This window comes from Schistocerca gregaria, chromosome 10 (genome assembly GCF_023897955.1).
Source record: "Schistocerca gregaria isolate iqSchGreg1 chromosome 10, iqSchGreg1.2, whole genome shotgun sequence".
Lineage (NCBI taxonomy): Eukaryota > Metazoa > Arthropoda > Insecta > Orthoptera > Acrididae > Schistocerca > Schistocerca gregaria.
The window spans coordinates 160,147,572-160,173,943 of record NC_064929.1 but is presented as its reverse complement, the minus strand read 5'-3'; the positions used below and the strand labels follow the sequence as shown (position 1 = coordinate 160,173,943).

At 44.5% G+C, this 26,372-nt stretch overlaps 1 protein-coding gene across 2 annotated transcripts in view; it reads left to right on the top strand.

Annotated features, from left to right (window-relative positions):
• Positions 1-26,372, top strand: part of LOC126293577 (leucine-rich repeat-containing protein 15-like) — a 146,927-nt gene that overhangs the window by 100,903 nt on the left and 19,652 nt on the right. For both annotated transcript variants that reach the window (XM_049986852.1, XM_049986851.1), the window contains exons 3-6: positions 513-720; positions 4,039-4,281; positions 10,757-10,950; positions 18,226-18,384. In XM_049986852.1, coding sequence (XP_049842809.1) covers positions 513-720; positions 4,039-4,281; positions 10,757-10,950; positions 18,226-18,384 — 804 coding nt within the window. The remainder of the gene's footprint in view (positions 1-512; positions 721-4,038; positions 4,282-10,756; positions 10,951-18,225; positions 18,385-26,372) is intronic.

Here is a 26,372-nt window from a genome sequence, read left to right as displayed (position 1 = left end):
ATACACCAATATGACTGAAACTTGGTGTGCGTTCTTTCCAAAGATGCTACTAACTAAACATGACCTCCATATACGCCGGTGGTGCCATCTCTCGGAATTTGCACAAACTTTTCGAACGGTCCTCGTTGTAGTACAGTAAGCAGTATGGTATAGGATAAAAAAGTAAAGTGGTGTATAGTAAGCATGTGGTATAGTGTAGTATGTAATATGTTGTATCGTATATACCATATTAGTCTATTAATACACAGTACGTGTCTAATGGTTCATACTGTAACTCAGTATCAGTCGCGTTTTTTGAATGAGGTTCGGAAGCATGGATGTTCATTTGTAAGTCCAATATTTGCTGTTGCGGCGCCTTACTGCAAGATGCAGATGGCGCCAGAAACACTACAGGCTCAGAGAAGAATTAGGAAACGCTTGACGGTTATTAGTTCTGGGGACTTACAACACTATCCCATTATAATAGAGTACTATGTTGATAAAAGGACCTTTGAACATTTACATGCTTCCAGTTCGACTTTTGCGTCGACGCCACTGCTGGAGACTGTGGACTTACGCAGCAACATGTTGAGGTCGCTGGAGCCTGGGACGTTCACCGGCCTCAAGAGTCTTAAGGAAGTCATCCTCGAAGATAATCACCTGTCCTTGCTTCCACCAAAGACCTTCGGAGGCAACCCCAACCTCGTGACCCTGATGCTGGGCAAGAACAGTCTGTCGGAGGTGAGCAGTCGCATAAATTTATTGTCTAGCAGATAGCCAAGGCGAGTAAACGCGAAACTTAAATGATTTTTGGGGAAAATATTCACACATAAGTATCAAAAATTAATATTTCACTCTGCAGTGAGTGAGTGAGTGTGTGTGTGTGTGTGTGTGTGTGTGTGTGTGTGTGTGTGTGTGTGTGTGTGTGAGAGAGAGAGAGAGAGAGAGAGAGAGAGAGAGAGAGAGAGAGAGAATGAGAAATAGAGAGAGAGTGGGAGGGAGGAAGGAATAGAAACAGAGAAAGAGAGAGAATGAGAAAGAGACTAGTGAGATTGGAGGGGAAATTAAAGAGAGGAGGGAGACTGAAAGAGGCAAGTGTGGAAGAGAGAGAGGAAAAAAATAGTTCAAATGGCTCTGAGCACTATGGGACTCAACTGCTGTGGTCATTAGTCCCCTAGAACTTAGAACTACTTAAACCTAACTAACCTAAGGACATCACACACATCCATGCCCGAGGCAGGATTCGAACCTGCGACCGTAGCAGTCGCACGGTTCCAGACTGCGCGCCTAGAACCGCGAGAATGTGAAAGAGGAAACTGAGTAAAATAGGGAGAGGGGAGAAGGAAAACAGGTGATTGGACAGATGGATGAAAGGGAAGGGATACCATAGAATAATTTGAAACTATGATTAAAACTGTCACACCAGTGGTGAAAACCTGAATTCTGCCTCTTGTAGTATGATAGGGTATTATTTTCCACCTAACTTTCGATGCAACACCAATGACGATTACGAATGGTATGAGACGACAAGGGCAAAAAATACGGAATATGGGATTGTACGAAAAGCCTGGTCTGGTCTGGTCTGGTCTGGTCTGGTCTGGTCTGGTCTGGCCTGGTCTGGTTTCTAATAGGGGTAGCCAAGAATTCAGCTCGCAAGCTGTGACCTGCCTTGAGTGGGTCAGCGCTCATCCTCGCTGCACATTTCCCCCACCACCACTGTAGTTGTCTGCAAGTTAGGAGGGGGGAGAATGCAGCGAATTTAGATGACATTTCAGTCGCACTGCATAGGATTTGGTTTCACATTTCACATTTCTCAACAACACAGGTCACGAACAAAACAAATTTTGAGTATTATTAATTTTTGCAACTCTGAGGACATGATTATTTTCTGGTACAAGCTGCCGGGATTCAGACAGACGTAGGCAATTTCACAGATTTTCGCACTCAGGTAAAGGTGACTTCATTCGTTCCATAATGGACAAAGGGTATTTCACACACATGGTGATTGAAATATTGCCGCACTTTCGTAACTACATTCTCGAAATGTAGAAACTCTTTTTGGGGAAATATGTATATATCCTATTCAGGTTTTTAAAGTGAAAGGATTAGTCTTTAAAACGGGAATTACACTGCAGATCAGTTAGTTACATCCGCAAATGCAGAGGGGCACTTTCAACTGGAAGCATAAGAAGTGTCCTCAAAAGTTTAGCAAAATTTCCTTGTAATTCTTTCAAGGACACAATGAATTCTTCAGATCATATGTTTAACGCCAGTGAGCTTACGGGACTGGACTGTGTCAGTATTTATCCCTTCTGGAATGCGGTTTTCTTCTGAAATGCATCCTCATCAAATCAGAAATAAGTATTCTTAGCGTATTGCAGCCCCGTCAGCAACTGTGATGTGATAGACTAATATATTGAAAAATCCACCACAGTTGCGAAAATTTTCAGGTCTTTACCCAGGTTTCGGTTAGAATAATCTAGCCTTCTTCAGAAGCATAAAATTATTATAACGTGCCAGAGTAGGGCACAGACAACATTAAAAATTGAAACCTATAGTACTGTGGTACCATCTCGAAATGAAACATCCGTTTGACCTATGGCAGCGCCATCTAGCGGTCCAACCATGGAGCCATCAGCTTTCCCCCCTCAAGCTAGACAAGTTTCGTTCTTTGTAGTTTTTTTGTTTGACGCTTATTTCGTGAGATATTTGGCCGGGTCACGATCAATGGATCAACCTGTATATGCAGTCTGAGAAATGAAAAATCGTACCAAGGCCGGGGTTCGAACCCAGATAGCGTGAATAGAAATCTGGACTGAGGAGGAAGACGTGCTAGGGTAATTAAGCAAAGCCACTGTGTCAAGGTGGTGCAATGCTTAGCGTATCTGCGTATCTGCATAGTGAGGAAGAGACCGAGGTTCGAATCCTGGCTTTGACACAAATTTTAATTTGTCGGTTCAGTTTGCATATGTTTAGCATAGATGTTTGAGACTTGAAACGTCTCTGGAATCATACACTACTGGCCATTAAAATTGCTACACCACGAAGATGACGTGCTACAGACACAAAATTTAACCGACAGGAAGAAGATGGTGTGATATGCAAATGATTAGCATCTCAGAGCATTCACACAAGGTTGGCGCCGGTGGCGACACTTACAACGTGCTGACATGAGGAAAGTTTCCAACCGATTTCTCATACACAAACAGCAGGTGACCAGCGTTGAGAGATGACGGGCATCTTATCCGCATGGCTGTAACAGATCGTGCAGGCACGTCTCGATATCTGAGTCAACAGATGGGGACGTTTGCAAGACAACCACCATCTGCACGAACAGTTCGACGACGTTTGCAGCAGCATGGACTATCAGCTCGGAGACCATGGCTGCGGTTACCCTTGACGCTGCATCAAAGACAGGAGCTCCTGCGATGGTGTACTCAACGACGAACCTGTGTACACGAATGGCAAAACGTCATTTTTTCGGATGAATCCAGGTTCTGTTTACAGCACTACCCGTGGCTCTACACTTCATTCGATTCCTGCGAAACCCTACACTTGAGCAGGATAATGCACGACCGCACGTTGCAGGTCCTGTACGGGCCTTTCTGGGCACAGAAAACGTTCGACTGCTGCCCTGGCCAGCGCATTCTCCAGATCTCTCACAAATTGAAAACGTCTGGCGACTGGTGGCCGAGCAACTGGCTCGTCACAATACGCCAGTCACTACTCATGATGAACTGTGGTATCGTGTTGAAGGTGCATGGACAGCTGTACCTGTACGAGCCATCCAAGCTCAGTTTGACTCAATGCCCAGGCGTATCAAGGCCGTTATTACGGCCAGAGGTGGTTGTTCTGGGTACTGATTTCTCAGGATCTATGCACCCAAATTGCGTGAAAATATAATCACATGTCAGTTCTAGTATATTTGTCCAATGAGTACCCGTTTATCATCTGCATTTCTTCTTGGTGTAGAAATTTTAATGGCCATTTCATTAAACTGCTTCTGTAAGTTGTGGACCGTGCTACAGGACTGCTTCCCCACTCGCCCTGATGTTGCAGGTTCCAGCGGACGTCTCAGGAGCGATGCCGTCTCTGCAGTACCTGGACCTGGCGGACAACAGCCTCTCTGTGTGGGAGCGCGGCGCCTTCCGGGAACTGCAGCAGCTCCAGACGCTGCTTCTGTCTCGCAACCACCTGTCCAGCTTGACTGCAGGTGCCCTGGACAACCTGCCAGAGCTGACGGAGCTCCGCCTCAACGAAATCGGCCTCACCACGCTGCACCGTGACCTGTTCGTCAAGCAGGTATTGGTTTTGACTTGGATAAACGTCAACTGTTAAGTAACCATCTCTACATGATGCCCATGGACAGGTGTGCCAAACCTGGACTGCGTATTAGTGCTGGCTGATGCCTGAGAGAAACGTGGCAGTCTCACCAGGTATTACTGCGACCTTTTCATCGAGCAGGTAGTGACTATGACATGTTAGCGCACTCACTGGTCAGTAACATCCTCACCACGAAGCTAATTGGAAGATGAGCTCAACCTGGACTGCCATGCACAGTTGACGGATGCACTCTATGTGATCAAAAGTATCCGGGCACCTGGCTGAAACGAATTTACAAGTTCGTGGCGCCCTCCACCGTTAATGCTGGAATTCAATATCGTGTTGGCTCACCCTTAACCTTGATGACAGCTTCAACTCTCGCAGGCATACATTCAATCAGGTGCTGGAAGGTTTCTTGGGGAATGACAGCCAATTCGTCACGGAGTGCTGCGCTGAGGAGAGATATCGATGTCGGTCGGTGAGGCCTGGCATGAAGTCGGCGTTCCAAAACATCCCAAAGGTGTTCTACAGGATTCAGGTCAGGACTCTATGCAGGCGATTATAGAGATGTTATTGTGTAACCACTCCGCCACAGGCCGTGCATTATGAACAGGTGCTCGATCGTGTTGAAAGATGCAACCGCCATCCCCTAATTCCTCTTCAGCTGTGGGAAGCAAGGAGGTGCTTAGAACATCAATGTAGGCCTGTGCTGTGACAGTGCCACGCAAAACAACAAGAAGAGTAAGTTCCCTTAATGAAAAACACGACCACACCATAACATCACGACCTCCAAATTTTACTGTTGGCACTACACACGGTGGCAGATAGCGTTCACCGCTCATTCGCCATACCCACACACTGCCATTGGATCGCCACATTGTGTACAGTGATGCGCCACTCCACACAACGTTTTCCTATTGTTCAAGCGTCCAATGTTAACGCTCCTTGCCGGCCGGTGTGACCGAGCTGTTCTAGACGCTACAGTCTGGAACCGCGCGACCGCTACAGTCGCAGGTTCGAATCCTGCCTCGGGCATGGATATGTGTGATGATGTCCTTAGGTTAGTTAGGTTTAAGTAGTTCTAAGTTCTAGGGGACTGATGACCTCAGAAGTTAAGTCTCATAGTGCTCAGAGCCATTTTTTACGCTCCTTACACGAAGCGGAGGGGTCGTTTGGCACTTACCGGCGTGATGTGTGGCTTATGAGCTGCCGCTCGAGTTTGAAATCCAAGATTTCTCACTTACAGCTGAAGTGTCATAGTACTTGCAGTGGATCCTGGTGCAGTCTTGAATTCCTGTGTGATGTTCTGGATAGATATCTGCCTATTACACATTACGACCCTCTTCAACTGTCGGCGGTATCTATCAGTCAACAGACATGGTCGGCCTGTTCACTTTTGTACTGTAAGTGTCCGTTCACATAGGGAACAGTGAACCTAGGGATGTTTAGGAGTGTGGAAATCTCACGTACAGACACCCAATCATCTGACCACGTTAGAATTCCGTGAGTTCCATGGAGCGCCCTATTCTGCTCTCTCACGATGTGTAATACTGAGGTCGCTGATATTGATTACCTGGCAGTAGGTGGAAGCAAAATGCACCTAATATGAATACGTATGTTTTTGGGGGGCGTCCGGATACTTTTGATCACATAGCGTGCATTGCATCTTCACCTGTATATAAGTTCTGAAAACCACTGTACGATGCCTGGTGCATGGTACCCTGTACCACCACTATCATTTCTTTTACTGTTCCACTCGCAAATAGAGGCAGGAAAAAACGACCTCCATATGAGTCTAAATCTCTTGTATCTTAGCTTCGTGGTCCTTATGTGAAGTTTATGTTGGAGGCAACAGTATCGTTCTGCAGTCAGCTTCAGATGTCGGTTTTCTAAATTTTCTCAATACGGTTCTTCGGAGAGAATGTCACCTTCCCTCGAGGTATCCCCATTTGAGTTCCCCAAGCATCTCAGTAACACTTCGGTGCTGCTCGAACTTCCCAGTAACAAATCTAGCATCCCGTCTCTGAATTGCTTCAATGCCTTCCTTCAGTCCTACTTAGTATGGATTCTGAACACACGAGCAATACTCATAGCTCGCACTAGCGTCCAATATGCGGTCTTCACAGATCAACCAAATTTTATCAATGAACGGCCTAAATACCGTAGAAAGTGGGTGTGGTCTGGATTTCACGTGATAGCAGAGATCAACCTTATCAGGGATAAATATAACTATCGATCATAGTACGTCAATGATAAAAGCTTCTCATCGATTCTGTACCTAGCCGCTTCTTTTCTGTTACAATTGTCCCCATGTTTATATATTTCGATGGATAGATATATACACTCCTGGAAACTGAAATAAGAACACCGTGAATGATCCGGAGATCTTGCTGGCCAGGGTAGTTGACTTACACCTTCTAGAGCACGTTGGGTGGCACGGGATACATGCGGACGTGCATTGTCCTGTTGGAACAGCAAGTTCCCTTGCCGGTCTAGGAATGGTAGAACGATGGGTTCGATGACGGTTTGGATGTACCGTGCACTATTCAGTGTCCCCTCGACGATCATCAGAGGTGTACGGCCAGTGTAGGAGATCGCTCCCCACACCGTGATGCCGGGTGTTGGCCCTGTGTGCCTCGGTCGTATGCAGTCCTGATTGTGGCGCTCACCTGCACGGCGCCAAACACGCATACGACCATCATTGGCACCAAGGCAGAAGCGACTCTCATCGCTGAAGACGACACGTCTCCATTCGTCCCTCCATTCACGCCTGTCGCGACACCACTGGAGGCGGGCTGCACGATGTTTGGGCGTGAGCTGAAGACGGCCTAACGGTGTGCGGGACCGTAGCCCAGCTTCATGGAGACGGTTGCGAATGGTCCTCGCCGATACCCCAGGAGCAACAGTGTCCCTAATTTGCTGGGAAGTGGCGGTGCGGTCCCCTACGGCACTGCGTACGATCCTACGGTCTTGGCGTGCATCCGTGCGTCGCTGCGGTCCGGTCCCAGGTCGACGGGCACGTGCACCTTCCGCTGACAACTGGCGACAACATCGATGTACTGTGGAGACCTCACGCCCCACGTGTTGAGCAATTCGGCGGTACGTCCATCCGGCCTCCCGCATGCCCACTATACGCCCTCGCTCAAAGTCCGTCAACTGCACATACGGTTCACGTCCACGCTGTCGCGGCATGCTACCAGTGTTAAAGACTGCGATGGAGCTCCGTATGCCACGGCAAACTGGCTGACACTGACGGCGGCGGTGCACAAATGCTGCGCAGCTATCGTTCGACGGCCAACACCGCGGTTCCTGGTGTGTCCGCTGTGCCGTGCGTGTGATCATTGCTTGTACAGCCCTCTCGCAGTGTCCGGAGCAAGTATGGTGGGTCTGACACACCGGTGTCAATGTGTTCTTTTTTCTATTTCCAGGAGTGTATATACGAAAGTTAAGCGCCACGACCATTACCATCTGTTAATCGGCATAGCAAATGGGCTTCAGCCTTCCATTGGAACGTACCGGAAACCAAGTCTGCCATGAACCCTTGTACTTGAAGTCAGTAGAGTAGTGAGGTCAGTTTCGTGTCAACACATGGAATGAATTTATGAATTATGAATTTAGTCGCTTGGCAGCATTAGCAATGAAGTGAGTCATACAACCTTTTTTTTTTCTTTTTCTTGCTGAGTCATCACTCTTCTGGCTAGATTGATGGGACCCGCCACGAATTCCTGCTCTCCTGTGCCATCCTTTTCGTGTCAGAGCAGCACCTGCAACCTACGTCCTCAAATGCTGGAAGTATTCCAGTCTGTCTCTTCTTCTAGTGTTTTTTACCCTCTGCAACCCCCTCTAATACAATGGAAGCTATTCCCTGGTACCTTAATAGATTTCCTATCACCATGTCTCTTCTTCTTATCACTGTTCGTCGTTGGTGCAGAAAACCTGCTCATTCATTCCCTTAGCAGCACACTCAATTTTCAACAAACTTCCGTAGCACCACAATTCGAATTTTTCGAGTCTCTGCTCTTACGTGTTTCCCACAGTCCCTGTTTGACTGCCGTACAATACTGTGCTCGAAACGTACATTCCCAGAAATTTCTCCCTGAAATTAAAGCCTGTGTTTGATGCCAGTAAACTTTACTTGGTCAGGAGTGCCCTTTTTACCAGTGCTAGTCTGCTGTTTGGCTCCTTCTGTCATCAGTTATTTTGCTGCCTAGATAGCAGAATGCCTTAGCTGCGTCCACTCCACGACCTTCAACTTAGATCGCTGTTCTCATTTCTGCTAATATTCACAACTTTAGTCGTTCTTCGATTTACTCGCAATCCATGACAACAATACCTCTGTTCAATTACAGAAAGAAACACTGGCGATGAACATCAGTATTACAAATTGTTGTTGTTGTTGTTGTTGTGGTCTTCAGTCCTGAGACTGGTTTGATGCAGCTCTCCATGCTACTCTATCCTGTACAAGCTTCTTCATCTCCCAGTACTTACTACAACCTACATCCTTCTGAATTTGCTTAGTGTATTCATCTCTTGGTCTCCCTCTACTATTTTTACCCTTCGCGCCGCCCTCCAGTACCAAATTGGTGATCCCTTGATGCCTCAGAACATGTCCTACCAACCGATCCCTTCTTCTGGTCTAGTTGTGCCACAAACTTCTCTTCCCCCCAATCCTATTCCATATTTCCTCATTAGTTATGTGATCTACCCATTGTACCTTATAAACAAACGTAATCTAGAGGTTATTACCAACATTCCCTGTTATAGTGATACGTTCTGTTGGAATGTGTTGCCCATGATTAACATGATTCGTTTGAGAAGCACAAAATGAGCTATAATATGGCAATAAAGTGTTTCCCGACCTATGTGCACACAACACATTTCATTCCTCTATATGAGACGGATGCTTCCTGAAAGTTGACCACAACTATTTGTTACATTCTATGTGTATGTCAATACTTGACCGTGGCTACATAGCCGAAACATCGTACTACACAAAAGTACAGTGAACGGCCAAAGAAACTGGTATAGGCATGCATATTCAATAACAAGGATATGGAAACAGCTGGATACGGTGATACGGTCGTCAAAGCTTATGTACGACAACAAGTGTCTGGCGCTGTTATTAGAGCGGTTACTGCAACTACCATGGCATGCTTTAAGCGAGTCTGAACGTGGTGTTACAGTCGGCGCAAGCATCTCCGAGGTAGCGACGAAGTGGGGATTTTTCCGTACGACCATTTCACGATTGTTCAGACATCGCTGCGGCCGGAAAAAGATGCTGCAAGAACGGGACCAACGACGACTGAAGAGAATTGTTAAACGTGACAGAAGTGGAATCCTTCCGCAGATTGTTGCAGGTTTCACTGCTGCGCCGTCAACAACTGTCAGCGTGCGAACCATTCAACGAAACGTCATCGATATAGGCTTTCGGGGCCGAAGGCCCACTCGTCTCCCCTTGATGACTGCACAACATAAAACTTTTCGCCTCGCCTGGACCCGTGAATACCGACATTGGACTGTTTATGACTGGAAACATGTTACCTGGTCGGACGAGTCTCGTTTCAAGTTGTATAGAGTGGATGGACGTGTACGGATATGGAGACAACTCCATGGACCCTGCCTGTCAGCAGAAGACTGTGCTAGCAGGTGGGGGCTCTGGTGTGGGGTGGTAGGATCCCTCATACACCTACATACGACTCTAACAGCTGACACATACGTCAGCGTCCTGTCTGATAACCAGCGTCCATTCATGTCCATTGCGCATTCCGAAGGGTAATTCCAACAGGACAATGCGACACCCCACATGTCCAGAATTGCTTCAGAGTGGCTCCAGCAGCTCTCTTCCGAGTTTAAACACTTCCGCTGGCCACCAAACTCCTCGAATCTGAACATTATTGTGCGCATCTGGGGCGCCTTGCAAAGTGCTATTCAGAAGAGATCTCCACCCCCTCGTACTCTTACGGATTTATGGGTAGCACTGTAGAATTCATGGTGTCAGCTCTTTCCAGCACTAATTCAGACATTAATGGAGTCCACGCCATATCGTGTTGCTGCACTTCTGCATGCTCATGGAGGCCCTACACAGTATTAGGCAGGTGTACCATTTTCTTTCGGTCTTCAGTGTAAAATGGGGCCGGCCGGAGTGGCCGAGCGGTTCTAGGCGCTACATTCTAGAACCGCGCGACCGCTACGATCGCAGGTTAGAATCCTGCCTCGGGCATGGACGTGTGTGATGTCCTTAGGTTAGTTAGGTTTAGGTAGTTCTAAGTTCTAGGGGACTGATGACCTCAAAAGGTAAGTCCCATAGTGCTCAGAGCCATTTGAACATTTTTTTTTTGTAAAATGGGAATGACGCAAAAAACGTATTTCTTTCAAGAACTTAGACATAATGTTTGACTCATCCTCTTGTGCAGCTGGAACACGCCACGTAGTGACGTTGAGCTTAACCTTGCAGACGAGCCTACGGTCCCTGCAGCTGCGCAACAACTCACTGGCTCGCGTCGCGCCGGGCACCTTCCGCTTCAACGGGCGCCTGGCGTCCCTCTACCTGGACAACAACCACCTGGCCGACATCGAGGTGGGCACCTTCGATCACCAGGGCGAGCTGGCCTTCCTCGTGCTCAGCGGCAACAGACTCACCACTCTCCGGTAGGTCCTACCCGCTTGATTCAGCGTCCAGTACACTATCAGAAATGGAAAATGTCGCATCACCATCGCCTTGACCGAAAAGTAGTAAACAGATGCTCTAGGTACTCCATGCCAGCGACAGCCTGTAACTTCAGTGAAGTTTGAACCTCATCCGAAATTCAGTCTAGACAAAAATCATTCCTTCAGATGCGGAATGGTGTATGTAATGGCTACTGCGTGTGCCTGACTTCACCACATGCAAGGGAAACGTTTTCCACAGACAGCCCATTTTTTGTTGACCTACGTAAGGGTCAATTCTCCTCAGTAAGTCTATAAATAAGATTTTTTATGTCAATCTTTTCAGAGATGGTTCCGGGACACGGCTGATCAGTACAGAATATCAACTCAAACACCTTTCAACCGTCTAATTTTCAAACTGTTATTTTATTGGGCTACCAGTTTCGAGAATATACGCGGGTTGGAACTTTAATAGTGGCAACTATTTATTTACAGGCGTACAAAATAGATACGTATTTCACAGTTTTACTGACCTTCAAAGTAGCCACCAGCATTGTGTATAAACCGTTTCCAGCGTGGTGGAAGTCGTAGGATACTCTTAGCAGTGCCAGTTGTGTTGACAGTTCGAGCAGCGCGGTCTATTGCCCTACGAATTTGTACCAGTTCTGAAGCGAATGCAATGAAGCGTTTCCTTCAGTTTAGAAATCGAGTTAAACTCACGACGGCTTAAGTCAGGGGAGTGCAGTAGGTGGTACAGCACTTATCAGCCCCATCAGTCAAACAAATCAGTAACAGCTTGCACTGTACGTGCTTGAGCATTGTCCTGCAAAATGATGGTCAGGTCATGCAGAAAGTGTCACCACTTCTGTCTCTCTGCTGTTCATTTTTGGAACACCCACGAACAACTTATATTAGAAAGAACGCATAGCAAATGGTGCGAGGAAGGCGGACCTAAGACTGTGGTTTAGTGACAAAAAAAAAATGGTTCAAATGGCTCTGAGCACTATGGGACTTAACTTCTGAGGTCATCAGTCCCCCAGAACTTAGGACTACTCAAACCTAACTAACCTAAGGACATCACACACGCACATGCCAGAGGCAGGATTCGAACCTGCGACCGTAGCGGTCGCACGGTTCCAGACTCAGCGCCTAGAACCCCTCGACCACTCCGGCCGACCTTCTAGTGACAGAGCACATTGAAGATGCAATAAATTTACTACACAGACTGCCTGCACTACTCTTATCAGTCCTCTTTTCTAGCACTGCTGCACGGTGTGGTATCCTTCCGAGATATGATTAACAGATTACATCGAGGAACTTCAAAGAAGGGCAGAATCTTTTGTATTATCGAGAAATAGGGGAGAGAGTGTCACAGAAATTATTCAGTGTTTATCGTCGACATCACTAAAACAAAGTCGTTTGACCCGTTGCATCAGAATTTTCACCCGAAATTTTGAATCACCATATTTCTCTTCCGAATGCGAAAATAATTTGTTGACGCCGACCTACATAGGGAGAAACTATCAACAAAATGAAATAAGGGAAATCAGAGTTCGGAAGGAAAGATATAGGTGTTGGTTTATCCCGCGTGGTGTTCCAGAGTAAAATAGTAGGGAGTTATTGTGAAGGTGGTTCGATGAACTCCTCGCGAGGCGCTCAAGTGTGGTTTGCTTAGTAGTCGTGTAGATGTGCCTCACACGACGCCCGTGAATCATCAACAGCTGTAAGCAATCGAGGTCAGGATTTAATGATCCTTCGGCGATGAAGTACTTAGAACGAGGTAGGAGCTCGGATTTGGGAAGGATACAGAAGAAAATGGACTATTGCCTTTCAAAGGAACCATCCTAATAATCGGCTTTACACGATTTGGGCTAATTACAGAAAACCGAAATCTGGATGTCCTAATGGGAATTTGAACTGCCGTATCCCAGAATGCGGGACCAGCTCCATCACTACAGCATCTCACTGTGTCTCTCATTAGTTATTCATTAATTTGTGCATTAAGTATCACAAGAGCACATGCTCCACTGCATTGGATACTTCACTAGCTAACACACAAAACTCCAGATGTCAGCTACTCTGAAAGGTACCCTACGTCGTTCGTCATAGAGTATCAACCAGAACACCGATTTAGTTCGTGCTGTGTGCTGTAGTCCAGTAGAGAATGTATAAACGGTAATTGAAAGTAACCCAGAATTACTCTGACAGTATGTTTTCAGTAAAACTAGCGTGGGTGACATGGTAGAACGGGCGGTCGCCGTATCAAAGGCCCCCAGTTCAATACACACGTGCGAAATTTCTTTAAACTTTTTACACGTGGAACTGTTACATGGAAGAACATTTTCCTGGCCTGTAAAACAAGTTTTAGGAGTTTGTAGCAATTTTCTTTTGGCACCCTCTTTTCTCTTCGTTAGCTAAATGATATGTGCCCGTCATTGATCTTATTATTTTGATTATTATTGTTACCATCAGTTTTTTTCTTCTTCTTCTTATTTAGAGTGGGCCAGTTAAGGACCACGATATCCAACTTTTCAGCTTTGATGTTTGCCCAGTAACCCCTCTTTCTCTGGCTGTTTCTCCTTTGTCCAAAGGGCGCCTGTTTTTTTACGGGGTTATGTGTCCTGAAACCTCTTTTCTTTCAGTATCCTTCTGAGAAGTGTCGGTTTCTAATGTCACTTTCAGTTATGTTCAGTTTCTGGATGTCTTTCTTGACAGTTTTATTATTATTACACACGTTGTCATACCACATATATATATATATATATATATATATATATATATATATATATATATATATATATATGTTTCACCGGCCATATGACCATCTTCTTCTGTACGGATGCACAAAGATGCCAGAACTCTTACGGGAATCGTCAAAAAGCCGCGAGTTATGAGTATCATGGGCAGGGCACTATGAATATAGTGCGGGACAATAAGTTGCGAATGTGGGTCTCACGGGAGGCGTGCCGGAGATAAGTCGCTGCAGTCGCTCTCTCCTCTGTGTCGTCTGTGGCTCAGACGCATAGAGCGTCAGCCATGTAAGCAGGACATTCCGGGTTCGAGTCTCGGTCGGGGCACACATTTTCAGCTGTCCCCGTTGACGTATATCAACGCCTCTATGCAGCTAGGGGTATTCATTTCATTGTAATTTCGTTTATGAGTACCTGCTTTTCCTGTTCTTCTAGTACTCTTCCATTCGTTCGCTAAAGGCCCTCTTCCTTTCTTCGGCCTATGTGATCTTTGGGCTTTAGGTGCTTTAGGTGTTGTCTTCTCTGACATTACTTATCGTGTGTCTGTGATGTCTGGTGAATCTACCTGTCGTTTTTCCAGATCAATTTTGACTTGCGCCATCCAAGATTTAGTGCTTTTGAGCCTCTGTATGTACATACCTGAGTATTCTGTTGGTGAGTTTGATCTGTGGGAGTCTGCTGACATGGTCGTAAAATTTTAGTCGCCTTTTTCTGATGTCAGCTACGAGGTAGGACACCTTCCCTGTGGTGTCTCTGAAGCCTGTATCCTCCGTCTGTGTGTTCTGGTCCCGTAATTTTCCTGATAATTTTTCTTTCGTCTGTGAGAATCTTCTGTAGTTGCGCTCTTGGTGTGTAGCGTCAGTGTCTCGCTGGCGTTTAGCAAAATGGTTCAAATGGCTCTGAGCACTATGGGACTTAACATCTGAGGTCATCAGTCCCCTAGAACACAGAACTACTTACACCTACCTAACCTAAAGACATCACACACATCCATGCCCGAGGCAGGATTCGAACCTGCGACAGTAGCGCTCGCGCGGTCCAGACTGTAGCGCCTAGAACCGCTCGGCCACCCCGGCCGGCGGCATTTATCACCTCAGTTGTGATTACAGTGTTGTAGTGACAAATTTTGATGGAGGTGGACAGATATTTCTTGTAGCAGATATCCTGTGTTTTGTATAATGATCATAATCATCTTCAGTAACGTGGTGTCCTGCTGGATTTTCTCCCTTCCTCTCGGTTCGAGCTCATCCCCTACGTATTTAAAATGTGTTACTCTGGCAATCTTGCCATATTTAGTGTTTAAATTCAGTATGTTGAATTTCGTGCAGATCTCTGTTTTTTGGAAAGAGATGTGTAGGCCTCTATTTTGTGCTCTCTCTGTATTTCTACCTGCCTGATTCCTGTAGTTCCGTTTTCTGCAGGTGCCAGGTCGTCCGCGAAGGTTTAACAGCCCCCTACCAGTTCATTCTTGGATCGTCCTAGTCGCACTGGCTTCCAGTATCCTTCTAATTTCCGCTCCCATTCCTTAACGTCTTTGTCCAACACTAGGTTCAAGAGGAGTGGTGAGAAACCATCACCTTTTCGCACGCCTGTCCAGACTTCAAAGGGTTTAGAGATTTCCCCCTTAAATTTCACTTTTGATGTCGTGTTTGTTAGTGTCCGTTTGATTCAAAATGGTTCAAATAAAGTGGTTCAAATGGCTCTGAGCACTGTAGGACTCAAGATTTGAGGTCATCAGTCGCCTAGCACTTAGAACTACTTGAACCTAACTAACCTAAAGACACCACACACATCCATGGCCAAGGCAGGATTCGAAGCTGCGACTGTGGCGGTCGGGCGGTTCTAGACTGAAGCGCCTACAACCACTCGGCCACACCGGCTGGCTGTCTGTTTGATCATGACAGTTTTATATTATTATTGTTGTTATTATTACTTCTGCAAGTGTGATGCAATTCCTTCCTTATTTTTCACTTTTGGTTGCATACTCTGTCATGTGCTCTATAGGTTTACTACTTTCGAAGAAACGAAGCAAAAGCAGACTGCCAAGAAAACATCGTCGTAAACTCCAAACCCCCTTTTTACATGTCAAAAACAAGTTGTCGCACATAACACTTCAACGCACAATGCAGTGAAGGAATGTCGTCACTGGGTTTGGAAGGCAGTGGCCCTCCGTGCGAGGATCCAACGCTCTACCAACTAACCCACGGGATACAAATGTAAGGCCATCAGTCCCCTAGAACTTAGAACTACCTAAACCTAACTAACCCAAGGATATCACACACATCGATACCCGAGGCAGGATTCGAACCAGCGACAGTAACGGTCGCGCAGTTCCAGACTGTAGCGCCTAGAACCGCTCGGCCGGCCCATTCTAGATCATTCTGGCCTCATGCTATTAATTTCCATTCAGGTATGATGAAATCGTAATAGCGGTGTATTAACGATTTCACTGTTTATTTCATTTATACTTCCGAATTAAAGGCTTGCACATTACCATTGTAAACTTCTGTTTTTCGGTCGGCAGGCTTCTCATGAACCCAGTTCATATCATGGACATTTTACGAAACTATATGGGCACAGCCAACGGTGTATTGTAAGGCGTCTTGTCACGGTTCGTGCGGCTCTCCCCGTCGAAGGTTCGAGTCCTCCCTTGGGCATGGGTGTGTCTGTTGTCCTTAGCGTAACTTAGTTTAAGTTAGATTAAGTAGTGTGTAAGCCTAGGGACCGATGACCTCAGCAGTTTGGTCCCTTAGGAACTCCCACAAAATTAATTAAGACCTTTCTCTTGCGAATAGAATATTCGAACTCATATCCGATAAGCTCTTCAGTGACATATTCTCGACTGCAAATGATACATTAGGTGCTGATGACGAGAATATCTTTGAAGATGAAAGTGTTTATTGGGCTGCAGCAATTGAAAATGAGAATGAGGGAGGATATTCTACAAGTGAGAATGGACCATTATTACCAGACAGAGCTAAACGAAACCAATTGACAGAAATCACTCTACAAAAGCATATGGAAATTGTAAGTAGCCTGTTTAGGTTTTTATGTTAGTAACGTCACGTAGCGCTCTGTATGAAAATCACTGGCTGTGCTGTGTGCAGTCTGTGGCTGGTTGGCATTGTTGGAATATTCGCTATTGCAGTGTTGGGCAGTTGGCTGTTAACAGCGCGTAGCGTTGCGCAGTTGGAGGTGAGCCGCCAGCAGTGGTGGTTGTGGGGAGAGAGATGGCAGAGTTTTGAGAGGTTACTGTAAGCGGACGATATCGACGTGTGCCCATCAGAAAGAGTAAATTTGTAATACTGTATGTCATGAACTGATTATATATATATATATATATATATATATATATATATATATATATATATATATATATATAATGACATTTGAATATTATCAAGTTAAATACATTTTTTGTTCTCTATCAAAATCTTTCATTTGCTAACTATGCCTATCAGTAGTTAGTGACTTCCGTAGTTTGAATCTTTTATTTAGCTAGCAGTATTGTCGCTCGCTGTATTGCAGTAGTTCGAGTAACGAAGATTATGTGAGGTAATTGATTCTTAGGTTATTGTTAGTCAGGGCCATTCTTTTGTAGGGATTATTAAAAGTCAGATTGCGTTGCGCTCGAAATATTGTGTGTCTGTTTAGTGATGATCAGAATAAGTAAAGAGAGATATATCTGAGTACGTTCAGTTTTGCTGAGCTGTTTGAAAATCAAATAACGTAAGAGGTTTATTAGGACAGTAATTCTTAAATTTTCCTAAGGGGCATTTTCACAAACTTGTCAACTACTCCCACTTAAGCTCTTCTGTGCTCCGTAAATCTCGTCTTACTTTTAATTACCGTTTGTGCATGTTCTACTGGATGAAAGTACACAGCACGAACTAAATCGGAGTTTTGGTTGATAATGTATCTACATACAACGTCTGAAACCGATCTGAGTGCAGAGCTGGGGTAGCTGCGCGGTCTAAGGCGCCTTGCCACTGTTCGCGACCCTCCCCCCACCCCCCACCCCCTGTCGGAGGGTCGTGTCCTCCCTCTATCATGGTGTGTGTGTGTGTGTGTGTGTGTGTGTGTGTGTGTGTGTGTGTGTGTGTGTGTGTGTTGTATGTGTTGTCCTTACAGTAACTTATTTTAAGTTAGATTAAGTAGTGTGTAAGCCTATGGACCGATGACATCAGCAGTTTGGTCCCATTGGAACTTACCACCAAATACCGATCTGAGTGTCTGGCAACCGGAGGTTCTTGTTTGGGTCATTTCTCCACGATGCCCCTCCTACTGGCAGTGTTACTATATCCAACCATGTTCCTGGGTTCGATTCCCGGCGGGGTCAGGGATTTTCTCTGCCTCGTGATGGCTGGGTGTTGTGTGATGTCCTTAGGTTAGTTAGATTTAAGTAGTTCTATGTTCTAGGGGACTGATGACCATAGATGTTAAGTCCCATAGTGCTCAGAGCCATTATCCACCCACGTTTGGAGAGGGGACGGATTTGACTGTGGATTGTTCTGGTTGCCCGCTCCAGCCGGACCATGTTCACCCGCCTGCCGCGGCTCTCGACGCTGATCGTGAACGACAACCGGGTGACGAGCGTCGACCGCGACACCTTCTGGGACAACCCGCTGCTCTCCGTGCTCAGCGTCATCGGGAACGCCATCGAGAGGCTGCCCGCTGACCTCTTCAGGTGAGTTGCCGCCCGGCCTAACGTATACAGAACGCAGGTGGTGCTCTGGTACCATGCGCTTCTCAAGCAACTTTCGAGAAGTGCTCTGAGGTTTTCCCGGCGCACACAAATCCTGAAAATTTCTCGGTTATTCAGCCAGGCAGCGTCGTGCAAAAGGCGCGACATTTCGGCAAGCCGATTTCTTGCCATCTTCAGGCGTTCTTGGCATCTGACCTCCGGTGGAAGTCGGCATCCATCAGAGATCAATCAGACACCAAGAACGCCTGAAGATGGCAAGAAATCGGCTTGCCGAAATGTCGCGCCTTTTGCACGACGCTACATGGTTGACCCGAGAAATTTTCAAAATATTCGAGATATCGCGGTCCATAGTTTTACGAGTCTGCTGAACAGCCGTACGCCAGCGATAGATCAGCAGCGTTGGTGCAACTGTGTAAGTTGTATGTTTGTACCGCGTCGCTCTTTTTTCATTTCTGTTCCTAACAGGCCGCCAGCCTCTTCTGTCGCTTCAAGGAGTTGTTTACCTGGCAGATAATGACACAGAGGTAAGTTAGTGGAGAGGTAAAATGAGAGTATAGCGAAGAATGAAAGTTATTTTTTCCACAGAAGGAAACAACAAGCAGCAGCTATGAACAATATAAAATCATCAAAAACAGTCCAGATCGTGATGACGGGTTGCGGCGTAGTCTTAGGCCATCTTCAGACAGCACCATCAGCTGAAGTAGACGATGCGTAGAAGAGTCAAATACCCTCAGTCGATGAAACTGCAGATTCAGCTACTGAGGTCAACTTCTACGCATCGTCAGCTACAGGTGATGATGCTGTCTGAAGATGGCCTGAGACTACGCCGAAACCAGTCATAAAAAATTGATCTAGAGCGTTTTATCATAGATTTTATATAGCCTACTTTTTGTTCCGATGGGCAGGGGCATTATGAGTATAGTGCGGGGCGGGAGAACAAGTTTGGAATGGTACAAGCAGGTGTTGAGAGATGTGAAAATTACCGAACTATCAGTTTAATAAGTCACAGCTGCAAAATACTAACGCGAATTCTCTACAGACGAATGGAAAAACTAGTAGAAGCTGACCTCGGCGAAGATCAGTTTGGATTCCGCAGAAATGTTGGAACACGTGAGGCAATACTGACCCTACGACTTATCTTAGAAAATAGATTAAGGAAAGGCAAACCTACAATTCTGGCACTTGTATACTTAGAGAAAGCTTTTGACAATCTTGACTGGAATACTCTCTTTCAAATTCTGAAGGTGGCAGGGGTAAAACACAGGGAGAGAAAGGCTATTTACAATTTGTACAGAATCCTAGATGGCAGTTATAAGAGTTGAGGGGCATCAAAGGGAAGCAGCGGTTGGGAAGAGAGTGAGACAGGGTTGTAGCCTCTCCCAGATGTTATTTAATTTGTATATTGAGGAAGCAGGGAAGGAAACAAAAGAAAAATTCAGAGTAGGTATTAAGGTCCATGGAGAAGAAATAAAAGCGTTGAGGTTCGCCGATGACATTGTAATTCTGTCAGAGACAGCAAAGGACTTGGAAGAGCAATTGAACGGAATTAATAGTGTCTTGAAACGAGGGTATAAGATAAACATCAACAAAAGCAAAACGAGGATAATGGAATGTAGTCGAAATAAGTCGGGTGATGCTGAGGAATTAGATTAGGAAATGAGTCACTTAAAGTAGTAAAGGAGTTTTTCTATTTGGGGAGCAAAATAACTGATGGTGGCAGAAGTAGAGAGGATATAAAATGTAGACTGGCAATGGCAAGGAAAGCGTTTCTGAAGAAGAGAAATTTGTTAACATCGAGCATAGATTTATGTGTCAGGAAGTCGTTTCTGAAAGTACTTGTATGGAGTGTAGTCATGTATGGAAGTGAAACACGGACGATAAATAGTTTGTACAAGAAGAGAAAAGAAGCTTTCGAAATGTGGTGCTACAGAAGAATGCTGAAGATTAGATGGGTAGATCACATAACTAGTGAGGAGGTATTGCATAGAATTGGGGAGAAGAGGAGTTTGTGGCACAACTTGACAAGAAGAAGGGACCGGTTGGTAGGACATGTTCTAAGGCATGAGGGGATCACAAACTTAGCATTGGAGGGCAGCGTGGAGGGTAAAAATCGTAGAGGGAGACCAAGAGATGAATACACTAAGCAGATTCAGAAGGATGTAGGTTGCAGTAAGGACTGGGAGATGAAGAAGCTTGCACAGGATAGAGTAGCATGGAGAGGTGCATCAAACCAGTCTCAGGACTGAAGACCACGACAACAACGTGGGTCTCACGGGAGGCGTGCCAAAGATAAGTCCCTGCAATCGCACTATCCTCTGTGTCCTGTGTCCTCAGTGACTCAGATGCATAGAGTGTCTGCCATGAAAGCAGGAGATCCTGGGTTCGCGTCCCGGTCGGAGCACACATTTTGAACGTCGCCGTTGACGTATATCAAGGCCAGTATGTAGAGTAGGGGTATTCATTTCATTGTAATTTCATTCCGAGTTCACTCAATGAGTCTACTCATCCCCAACTGATTCCAGGTGCAATCATCGAGGAGCATTTTGATAATCAATCCACCTCCAGTATTACTGCCGTAACTAGTTTTCCGGGTCCTGGAGCGGCCACTTCAAAATACAGCGTGATTCAACAGAGAAAGGCTGAGTCCTCTGGTCAACTTAAAACCAAAACAAATAAATTTTTTGCAACACTTAACATACAAACACTTTTGCAACCAGGTAAACTTCCTAAATTGGGACATCATTAAAAAAGAACAGAAGATTCAAATTTTGGCACTTCAAAAATACGAATGACAGACAATAACACTAATGATTTTGGCAATTCTAGTATTTTTAAAAGTAAATCAGATAAAAGAATACTTAATAAAACGTTACATCCCGGAGTTGCTTTTTCAGTCTCCAAAAATATTTTTGATTCAATAACGTAGGTAAAACCCATTAATAATAGACTAATGACAATTTCTCTTATATGCGCAAATAAGGCATACACTTTAATTAATGCATATATACCAGTCAATGAGGATAACTGCAAAAATCCTGAATAAAGTTAATGAAGATTGGGAAACGTTAGAGAGCATCATCGCAAAAATTCCCTCACCCATGTTAAAATTTTAGTGGGTGATTTGAATGCTCAGTTAGGTAAAGAGAAAAAAAAACATAAGAAAACGGTGAGAGGATTTTCTGCGCATACATGGACAAACCAAAATGGTCAGAGACTTATCGAAATGTGCAAAAATTTTAACCTTAAAATCATGTCACTATATTTAAAAGAAAACCTTCTTAACAAAAAAATTTGGCAGGTACCCAATATATTTATCGGGGAATTTGCAATAGATCATGTAGCAACTTCATACCATAAATACAAAGAAATTTTAAACGTCCAAGTTAGGAAAGGGGCTAGTACAGAATTTGACCATTACTTACTGCGAATAAAAGTAAAACTGCCACCTCAAAAACTCTTCAAAACAAAAATTGTTGTCCCAAAATTTGACACTGCTAAAATAACCCCAACTCTATCAAGGGAACTTGACAAAATATAATTCAACAATTTTCAAAGCTTAAAATAAAAGTTGATCAGAACGGCACAAAATTTAGTTCCGCTTCGAAAGAAAGAAAAACACGCCTGGTGGAAAGCGGATTGTGAAACAACAGTTAAATCTAGGCATGGGGCATTCAAAAATTGGAATAGTTACAAAATTGAAAATACCTACAACACATTTCTAACTGTAAGAAAGGAAATACCTGAATTAATCTAACAGACTAAAAGAAAGTACGGAAATGCTTAACTTTCAGAAATAGAGATACTTCCAAAAAGAACAATACAAGAACATTTTAGAAAACATTCAAACCATAGCTAACCGGTTACCAAGCTTAATGTCTCTGCTTGAAAATGAAAATGGCTGTTTAGCTCTGAACAATCAGGAAAACTGCAATGTTCTTGCTAATTATTTTGGAAAACTATTGAAATGTACGCAACCAGCCAACAAATTAAAACCACAGCAGACTAACAACACCAACCATACCCCTAAAGAACCTAATAGTATCGAAATAATTAAGGGACATAAAAACAATAAAGTATCCGGAGAAGATGGTGTAGTTGCAGAAGTACTAAAAGCAGTCCGCCGTACCACTTTGAAACAGATCAGTCAACTACTACGACATATTTGCCAAACTGAGAAAATAACTGAGCACTGGAAAATTGTCCTAATTCATACATTGCATTAAATAAGGGACAGAACCGATGTAAATATTTACGGAGGAATCTCCCTTCTCCCAGTAACAGACACATATTTCTCCCAATGTTTACTTGGTAGAGCCCAATAACTGTTGGAACCTAAAATTGGTGAATACAAACAGGCTTTATATCATACAAATCCTGCCCAAAGCAAAGTCTTAATTTATAACTAATCCTTAGGAACCAAAGAATTTCTGGTAACAATATTGTATTTACATATGCGGATTTTAAAAGGGCCTACGACAAAGTTTGATAGTGAACGTCTTTTCCAGATTTTAAAGGAACAAGGTCTAGATAATAAAACTCTAACACTGACTGAGATAACGTTAACTGACACTAGCTCTAAACTTAAGTTCGTGCCAGAAACTTCTGAACCATTTGACAGAAAGACTGATGTTAGACAGGGAGATGAACTCCCCCATTCCTGTTTAACTTTGTTTTGTAAAAGGTGATTACACAATAGCGAGACCAAAAGTCGAATCAAAATACAGATCAATAAATCAAGTTAGCCAGAAGTAAGATTGCCTCCCCTTTCCAGATGATCTGGCAATTTTAACTAGTTATATTAACACAAGTCGAAACAAACTGAAATCCTTAAAGACGTTGCGGTCAATGTAGGACTACAAATATCATTTGAAAAAACGGAATATATGACATGTAACTCGTTTTTGAACACGAGACATGGAAAAATAAAAAGGGATACTCAGTATAAATACTTGGGGGAAACCATACAAGGAAATGGTCTGAAAAAAGCTGCAAACGAAGTTTGCTGTCAAAAAATAGCAACTGCATTCACATTCAAACGAAATATTTAAAATAAAAGAAATCAGTTTCTAAATTCAATAAACTTCTGCATTACAGTAGTAATCAAACCTGAAAGTACTTACGGAGAAGGAACTTTAATTATAATTAAAAAGAGAGATATTGAAGATATTCAAAAGAAAGAAATATTATTAATAGAATATAAAACCCCGAAATTACTGATGAACAAACTTATAGGACGAGAAATGATAAGGAAATAGAATGCAGAAACATACATGGTGATATGAGAAAACGAAAACTTAAAGTTTTGTGGGCACATTAAACGATTGGCACCCACTAAGTTAACGAAGGAAATAATAAAATTCTACGAAAACAGAAGTAATGCCAAAACTGAGACAATTAAATGGATCGCTGCGATTAAGGAGGATCTTGAAGCAGCAAGTATAGCTCAGGCAGATCGAAAAACGTTTAGGCAAACGATATTTGTTTGGAAAGCTACTCAAAGGGAAGTTAGAAAACGGATTTGAACACCGTGGTCGACTTCATTGTGAAAAGATTAAATTAATTTGGACACAAAGGAAGACCAACCATCAAAAGTAACACTGATGGATTGTATCTCTCTTGGTTCTATTGGACCCATAAGTGAGCAATAATAATAATAATAATAATAATAATAATAATAATAAAATAATGTATAAAAGGTGGTTGACATTGTAATTGTATCACAGCAAAGCCCCTGGGAGAGCAGTTCAATGGAATGGACAGTGTCTTGAAAGGACGATGTAAGATGAACATCAACAAAAGCAAAACTAAGATAATTGAACGTAGTTGAATTAAATCAGGTGACGCCGAGGGAATTAGGTTAGGAAATGAGACACTTAGAGTAGAAGATAAGGAGCAAAATAACTCATGATGGTCGAAGTAGAGAGGATAGAAACTGTAGACTGACAATGGCAAGGAAAGCGTTCCTGAAGAAGAGAAATATTTTAACATCGAGTATAGATTTAAGTGTCAGGAAATCTTTTCTGAAAGTATTTGTATGGAGTGTAGCCATGTATGGAAGTGAAACATGGGCGATAAATAGTTTGGAAACGAAGAGAATTGAAGCTTTCGAGATGTGGTGCTACAGAAGAATGCTGAAGATTAGATGCGTAGATCACATAACTAATGAGGAGGTATTGAACAAGGAAACAAGAGAAATTTGTGGCACAACTTAAGTAGAAGAAGGGGTCGGTTGGTAGGAAATATTCTGAGGCATCAAGGGATCACCAATATAGTATTGGAGGGCAGCGTGGAGGGTAAATTTCGTAGTGGGAGACCACGAGAAGAATTCACTAAGCAGACTCAGATGGATGTAGGTTGCAGTAGGTACCTGGAGATGAAGAAGCTTGCATACGATAGGGTAGCATGGAGAATTGCATCAAACCAGTCTCTGGATTGAAGACCAGAACAACAAAAGGTGATACGAGTTGCAAGCTCCTATTTGTATGTTTTTTTCTTTTTATACTTAAGAAAGCGAAGAAATAAACTTACAAAAAATTAAGAGCGTATAAATGTTAGGAATATAACCGCTTCGACAAATTAATGCATGATGTGGATGTAAATAGCTCTTTACACGTCGTTATGATGTATCGTGCAAATTGATCCATGGAGCTTGTAAGTAACTACCTTGTATAAAACTTCCTGGCACATTAAAACTGTGTACCTGACCTAGACTCGAACTCGGGACCTTTGCCTTTCGTGTGCAAGTGCTCTACCATCTGAGCTGCCCAAGCGCGACACGCCCCGTCGGAAGTGAGTCGTGAGTCGTGCTTGGGTAGCTCAGATGGTGCCGGCACGGTTGCTCAGCGTGTTCGGTCAGAGAGCTGGTTGGCCTCTATAATAAAAAAAATTGAGTCGAAGGATCAACAAAACGAATATGACCGGATGTCATGTGACGTCCGCAACGACCAAACACATCGATCAACAACGAACAAAATGAAGAAAAAAAATGGTAGAGCACTTGCCCGCGAAAGGCAAAGGTCCCGAATTCGAGTCTCGGTCCGGCACACATTTTTATTCTGCCAGGAAGTTTCATATCAGCGCACATTCTGCTGCAGAATGACAATTTCATTCTGGATACTTTGCTATATGCGGTGCACGCTGCGTATATCTACATCTACATTTATACTCCGCAAGCCACCCAACGGTGTGCGGCGGAGGGCACTTTACGTGCCACTTTCATTACCTCCCTTTCCTGTTCCAGTCGCTAAACATCTCCGTAACGCTATGACGCTTAGCAAATAACCCAGTGACGATACGCGCCGCTCTTCTTTGGATATTCTCTATCTCCTGTGTCAACCCGACCTGCATTTCTGACCAGCCGATCCTTGCCTGTAGGTTGTGGACCCACTTTGACCCAAAAGGTTTGACGCGCCGCATATCCACAATGGAAAGAGGCCGCCATTCATCGCAGTGCAGACGCTCGGCTTAGAGGCAGAATGAAGGCCGCCTGTAGGAGCTACCTTCTCCTTGGCCGGGTCTCTCCGGGTGTCGCCGGTGTGGGAGCAGCCCACGGGCTCGTCGGCACACAGCAGACGGCTAATTACGTTCCGAGGTTGCGCAAGGCGCGGACCAGCCGAGGCGAGACGGCCCCTCTGTAGCACAATGTCGGCGGCTTCCTGCGGCCGCGGCGAGCCAAGGACGCGGGCCCTGCCTGCTCGTGACCTCTGCCAGAGGGCCTCCGGAGGCGCTGACGCTGTGGTCAGCGAAATTTCTTCCCCACCAAAGGGTCTAGGTCAGAGCACTGCACCCGCGTGGCGAGCGCGCGTCAGCGGCACTCTTTGCCCGTCAAGCTTATTCGCCACCTCTCTCGTATCGTACATGATCGGTCCTCCATTTCAGGCTCTTAACAAGCCTCTTGCATACACCTCGGCAAAATATCATATACACTGAAGCGCTAAAGAAATTGGTCTAGGCATGCGTATTCAAATACA